The sequence below is a fragment of the Anneissia japonica genome, unplaced genomic scaffold, assembly GCF_011630105.1.
Source record: "Anneissia japonica isolate Jap-2015-1 unplaced genomic scaffold, ASM1163010v1 scaffold287835_len3118868_cov185, whole genome shotgun sequence".
In the NCBI taxonomy this organism is placed as follows: Eukaryota; Metazoa; Echinodermata; class Crinoidea; order Comatulida; family Comatulidae; genus Anneissia; species Anneissia japonica.
In genome coordinates this window covers 2986049-2992670 of record NW_022737223.1, presented here as the reverse complement: position 1 = coordinate 2992670, position 6622 = coordinate 2986049, and the positions used below count along the sequence as shown (strand labels likewise).

Below are 6622 nucleotides of genomic sequence, written 5' to 3'. Positions count from 1 at the left end.
AGTTGTTCTGTAGACGTTTATGTGTTGACCTTTTGACCTCCTGAATTCTGCAATGAGATTTTCGGGTCGATTCAGCCGAGACGGCCCGAGTGGAGTTTCATGTAAATGTTTCGTACGGGAAAAAAAATCGCCAGCCGCTCAAATCTTTCATTTGACCCAATGTCAAAGGTTATATTTGATTTATAATTGCGCCGAATGTAAATTCTACGCCGAATGTAAATGCACCGAATGGTAAAAGAGCCGAACGTAATGGTGAAAGAGCTGAATGTAAATGCGCCGAATGGTGAAAGGGCCGAATGAAAATGCGCCGAATGGTAAAAGAGCCGAACATAATGGTAAAAGGGCCGAATGAAAATGCGCCGAATGGTAAAAGAGCCGAACGTACTAGTAAAAGGGTCGAATGAAAATGCACCGGATGGTAAAAGAACCGAACGTAATTGTAAAAGGGCCGAATGTAAATGCGCCGAATGGTGAAAGAGCCAAGTACTTGCTTGGTCAAGAAGTATCATGAAATTCTGTATTTAAAAAGTAAAGTATTGGTTCTTAGGGCTTGGCAAGGACCAGCCCATGATGAGCCTAGGTTTCAGGCCACTATTTTATTTTTACCTCCGGCATTCTATGCTGGCGCAAAAATCATAGTAGACGGAGATTGCGCCGGCCGCCGGCTTAAAATGACACCCCTGTATGTACGTCTAAATACATACAAATAAAGATAGACGCTAATCAGGAGTACTTCACACGTGTGCCTTTCATGATGGTTAATCGCAACAAATTGTTGTTGTTGACATCTGCCAAACAATCAATCCATTCATCATTCAGTGCACATAGTTTGGCAAAAATGCCGAGAATAAAATTTCTGCAAATACAATGGATAGGCCTACTGTGTAATAATTGGTGGCAACAGGCCGGGTGCCAAAAGGCCGGGTGGCAACGGGCCTACGGCGGCAACAGGACGGATGGCAAAAGGCCTATGGTGACAACGGGCCGGGTGGCAAAAGGCCGGTGGTAACGGACCGGTGGTAACAGACCTAGGTGGCAAAAGGCCAGTTGGCAACAGGCCTAGGGTGTCAAAAGGAAGGGTGGCAACGGGCCTAGGGTTGCAATGGGCCTAGGGTGGCAACGGGCCTAGGGTGGCAACAGGCCGGGTGGCAACATGCCAAGTGGCAATGGCTAGACCCACCAAAATGATTATGAAACCTAAATTTCAACTTTTGTAGTAGGTGTGTACAATCACAAATAACCTTAATTTATATTTGAGATAATTTTTTATTATTATTATATATTATCAGTTTTCATATTTTGAAAAAAAAACTTTTCTAATGAATTAAATTTATATAAAGAAATTAATAATTATTACATCCGCTGGATTAGTTTGATTATTGGTTTATATATTATGGTTTTATGTGGTAAAAAGTGGTCCAACATACCTCGTTATTTGACTACAAACGGCGTTAATTTGTTGTTTTATATATTGTTTGTATAAAAATTATTTAAACACCTAGAAAAATTCCCAACCTTATTTAAATATATTTTTATGGTTTTTGTATATATACAGGTCTATAAATATTTTGAATAAATAACATTTGTCTATTTATCTATCCAAACTTTTGAGTGGCCGAGCAGCAAGGCAGGGACGCCACTAACTACAGCCTTAAAATCACCCAGGTTTTGGTTGGCAGAATCAAGTCTTCTCAGATAAGGACTTAAAATGGAAATCCAATGTAACCATCCGGCTTGTGTGTACTTTAAAGAACCTTTCGGAAAAGTAGGGGATACTATGGTTTCAGCCTCTGTTGTTGTGGAGTGTGTAAACATGAAGTTACCATATGCAGCTTTGAGGCTTTTAGGTAGCAGGCGACGCCCATACATAATTCAACACAATGCTGCAGCTGCGAGTTCTCCTACCTTACCTACGCCATCTTTGCCAAACGGTTGGGCCGTTTCAAACTGACTTGTTCAGTAGAGATGGTGACACCCGTACATGTTGTGTCCACAGCTTGATGTCAAAGGTCATATAGCGGTCATTAGGGTCAAAACCCAAAAAAGTAAATATAGTCTACTTCTGTCACAAACATAGCCTAGTGAAGTCCTTATTACATGTGCATTGGCATGAGGCATGGCCTTATGGTGTTCAGGTATTTTATGGCCAAAGGTCATTAAGGGTCATTCTTCTTTCTGGCAACATTTTAAAACTACTAGTGGCAAACGCCGTTTTAATTCAAACTTGGTCTGTAGAACTGGTGACACCTTTCATAAAAATAGGTACCTAAAAGGTATATAAAAAGAAATACTGGCATGGCGATTTTCATGCCCGTTCCCATGTTACATATCTCATATTCCAGTAGTACAGTAGGCCTATCATAGGTCCAATGTCATAGTAAATTAACACTTTAATACAAAAAAAAAGAAATACTTGTGTATTCATTGTGTTATTTATTCATCTTAACACTGTATACATTGTATTTAAAACCCAAATTTTTTAGTTACACAAAAGGTAATAATATACTCTTAAGAGATATGACGTGGCGCTTTTTTGAGCATTCAGGGTAATTAACAAATATATAATCTGAATCCACGATTTTGTTACAATATAGCAATAAAGGCTTTTACCTTAATTATAAGTCGGTTTATTACAGAAAACATATTTTTTTAAACTTTTTATCACTTGCAAATTGACACCTTATTGAACATTTCAAACATTTTTGCTTACAGTCTGGATGTTTAATTTTGTGAATTAAATTTTCCCAAATAGTTGTCTGTACTGAACACGATGGATCAATCAGCATACAAACTGTAATATTTTTAGCCTATTTCTTGTGTTGAACTTTTTGGTTCCTGAAAGATGTACAACCTTAGCTTTTATGGTTACAAGTTCCCCCCCCCCCAAACCAAGTCGCCCCTTAACCAAGTCGCCCCCAATTGACTAATATTGAATATTATTATTAACTAACCTTTGAAACTTACCCAGAACTTATCTATATAATCTGTATATATATATATATATCTATAATCTGCAGATATTAACTGAACTGTAAAATGTAGTAGTACTAGTAGGCCGTAGGCCTACGCCTAACTATACCTAGATACACTAGATAGGTCGTTTAGCCACCTACCTAGCCCTACCGTAGTTTCATTAGCAATAGTCGTACTATTTAATACCTAGCTACAACATGTTTTTTTTAAAACTTATATGTATAAACATGGCTGCGGAAATACCGTAGTAGAACCAATAACTCCCTCGTAGAACTAGCACTAGCTACCAACAAACCTAAGTAAGTAGGGCTAGTCCCATCTCATGAATAAGCTCTCCTCTCCTTGATGCCATCCTTGAAGTGCTGAATATTCTGAGATTCTCTACAAATCACATTTTGGCCTAAAGTATTAGTTTATAATTAAGCCAGACTGCTACTAGTTCATTATTTATGGTAAACTAGGCTTAGGCGTAGTTTTAGCAACAAGGGCCTGAGCCGACGACATACGAGAAAAATTGTCGCTCCACCGGCAGGCCAATGATAAATCAGCATACTAGGCCTATCTATAAAACGGAAACTTACGAAAAAAGACTCGAAATGAAACGTCAAAACAAATTTTCATTTAGTAAATACTATCTAATAGTAACAAATGGAGATCAGTAGCTCACCAGCTAGGCATTGTCAAATTTAGTGAAATCAAACATAATCTACCTACAAAGAACTTACTCTTGTTTGTCATCGCACATACAAAAAAAAAACCTGGAGGCAGGTACCTAACATAACATAAAACTAAAAGGATCCACTGAGTGTTGAGTAATTTTCGTAACATCGTAACATCCGGCATTTGTAAACTTTAGTATTTTCCCGGATATATTCGGAAGAAATTATTATTAGCGTTGATTGGTAGTCGGCTAGTGATCAAAGGTGTTGACGACTGACTGGTACCGAGATTCACAGTCACTTACCTCAGCAAACCATTCGATGACATAGTAGCTACTTTCAGTAGTCACAAAAATGGGTGTTCACAGCTTGGGGTCAAAGGTCACATAAGGTTAAAACCCCTCATTGTTGTCCTTTGAGCTAAGTCAGTGGATAAAGAAGCATGCTCACCGTGTGTGTGTGTGTGTGTGTGTGTGCGCTGATGGATAGTTAATGTGAAACAAAATTTCACAGGTCAAATTTTCAAAATGATCCAATTGAGCTCAATTTACCATGAATGATCTGACTGGGTTCATGTTCTGTTGAACATAGTTTCTAGTTTGTTTCTGTGTTTGTGTGTTTTAGTAATATAACTTACATTAATGAAATGATGTTCTTCACATTGTGATGGCAGGCCTTTCGAAAAATAATATCTCGTACGTGGAACATCTCAAACACATTTAACTTCTCCTAAAATAAACAAAATTAATGTAATTTATTGAATAAAAAACGAATAATAAAGTAATATGTAACAGAAAAGCAAAATTTTAAAAATACATAAGACTTTTGTAAAATATTTAAAAAATAAATACGAGGCTTAAATACATATATGTGGGGAAAACCCCACAAACATTTAAATAAAACAATGAATTCTTCATGTGATTAATCAATTACTTTAAATGAGACAATTGATTAAAACAACTATTTGTTAACTAATTGTTTTGACATTTACCACAACAATTTAATTTTATTTCTGCAAAGGGACTATGTCAAAAAGTTTGGAACCGTTTAATGAAATTAAGAAAAATATTGAATCTGTTCTAAGTTTATTAGCTCATATCAACAGGCAGTGTATTTTCAAAATAAAGGCAAGTTTGTCTGTTGAAAAACATCTAGTAGTCTTTTTAGAGATAAACGCCTGTGTATTTTAGTGTTAGAGCTAGGACCTCAACTAGTCCTAGTTGGCACTTCAACTTGAGATTCATTCATAAACCAGTCAAAGTTCCAGATCTATAATACAGTAATCTATCAAGTTATAATTCAGCTGAAGGTGGTTGGCAGCCAGTGCTATCAAAGTAACGACTATAAAAAAGACCATACAAGAAGCAGACAGACTGCAAGGTATCCTGTCACACCACCAGTGCCATAGGATAAAAAAATATATGTATCAGTTGCTATAGGGCTATTTGTACTTAAAAATTAGAACAGCCACTAAAAATGCTTTCTTTAAAGCACTGATTATTAATTAAAGTTGAAGTCGTGCAAGGGCGACGGCATCTTCATATATGCAGTAGCGTATCTAGGGGCGCGAATGTGAATTTGGGGCTTGATGATTAGGTGAGGTGCAGCCCTGGTTCGCAAAATAGGGTGATCTAAGGTGATATTTAACTACTTGAGCACACCCCCTAGATACGCCACTGTTTCATAGTATTTTCAGTAAATCAAAAACTGCTATATTATGGCTAGCTAAACATCATTTGAAAGATTAACGTTAATGTAATATTTCATTAAAACATTTATTCTTGGCACTGTGCCATAAGTTACAAGATGATTTTAAAAACAAACGATTTAGTATGACTCTAGCCGACTAAAACATCGACCTGTGTATACGTATTGATTTTAATAAAGGTGGAACTACATTGAAATACGGGTTTTAACGTAAGACAATTTGATAGGCGAACCACATACTATTATGCTATAGAAGCTAAGACTATTATAACAGCAAAAAAAACATTCCACAAACTAGATTACCATTGTATTATGTTTGCATTATGTGGTTTAAGGTATAATAATTCCAAGCTGCAGCTATTCCTAGGTACCACCACCTTACCTGTTTTCCTTTTTTAGAATATAATACATGGAAAGGTTCATAAATAGCAATGATATACACCTATAATCTATGAAGACTGCAAGCAACGAAAATAATTAATTGAGGAGATAGTCCGGGGGCATATGTCCAAAAATAAGCTCCCGTGGGATTTTTGTGATCATTTTAGTTTTTTGGATGAAATATATACTTTGAAGTATGCTGAATCGAATAAAATGAGTCGCCAATTTTTTTTACGCTCATCTTCATATGCAAATTAGCTGGAATATGCAAATTAGGTCTGAAAATGTAGGGTACTTATATTTTGGTAACCACATGTCGTAGAAAGTTGCTTCTTTCTTAAAGTTGTTCAGAACATGCATGTTTCTATTTACCCTAATGGAAGTGCCATTTTGCCGACCTTATTAGCATAAATATGCAAATTAGGTAAGGAAATATAGGGAGCTATCTAGAAAACCACTGGTTGTACAGAGTTGCTTTTTGCAGCAAAATGTTTAAAACATGCATATTTATATTTACTATAATGACAATTTTCTCTAGAAATGACCGGAAATTGCGTTTTTGACCTTTGACCTCAACTTTACATGAATTTATTATCTTGGCAACCACTGGTCGTATAGAGTTACAATACAATGTATAAATGTACAATTTACAATATGCACATTTATACTCTAACAGAATAATTTCTCAATATCAACAAGAAAATTTTATTGATCTTTGAGCTATCTTTGCAGTATATAGGCCTATTATATATGTATATATACCTAATGATGACTTATGGTCAAAAGTATTATTACACCAATTGTATTATTACTTAAATATACATATATAGGCCTATATATATATATATATATGTATGTATATATATATATAGGTATATATATATATATATATATATATAGGC

The 6622-nt window shown here is 35.7% G+C and overlaps 1 protein-coding gene across 1 annotated transcript in view; it reads right to left on the bottom strand.

The window, feature by feature from the left end:
- LOC117117156 (deoxynucleoside triphosphate triphosphohydrolase SAMHD1-like) overlaps positions 1 to 6622 on the bottom strand; it is a 68521-nt gene that overhangs the window by 55514 nt on the left and 6385 nt on the right. Inside the window, exon 3 of the mRNA XM_033261366.1 lies at positions 4270 to 4361. Coding sequence (XP_033117257.1) covers positions 4270 to 4361 — 92 coding nt within the window. The remainder of the gene's footprint in view (positions 1 to 4269; positions 4362 to 6622) is intronic.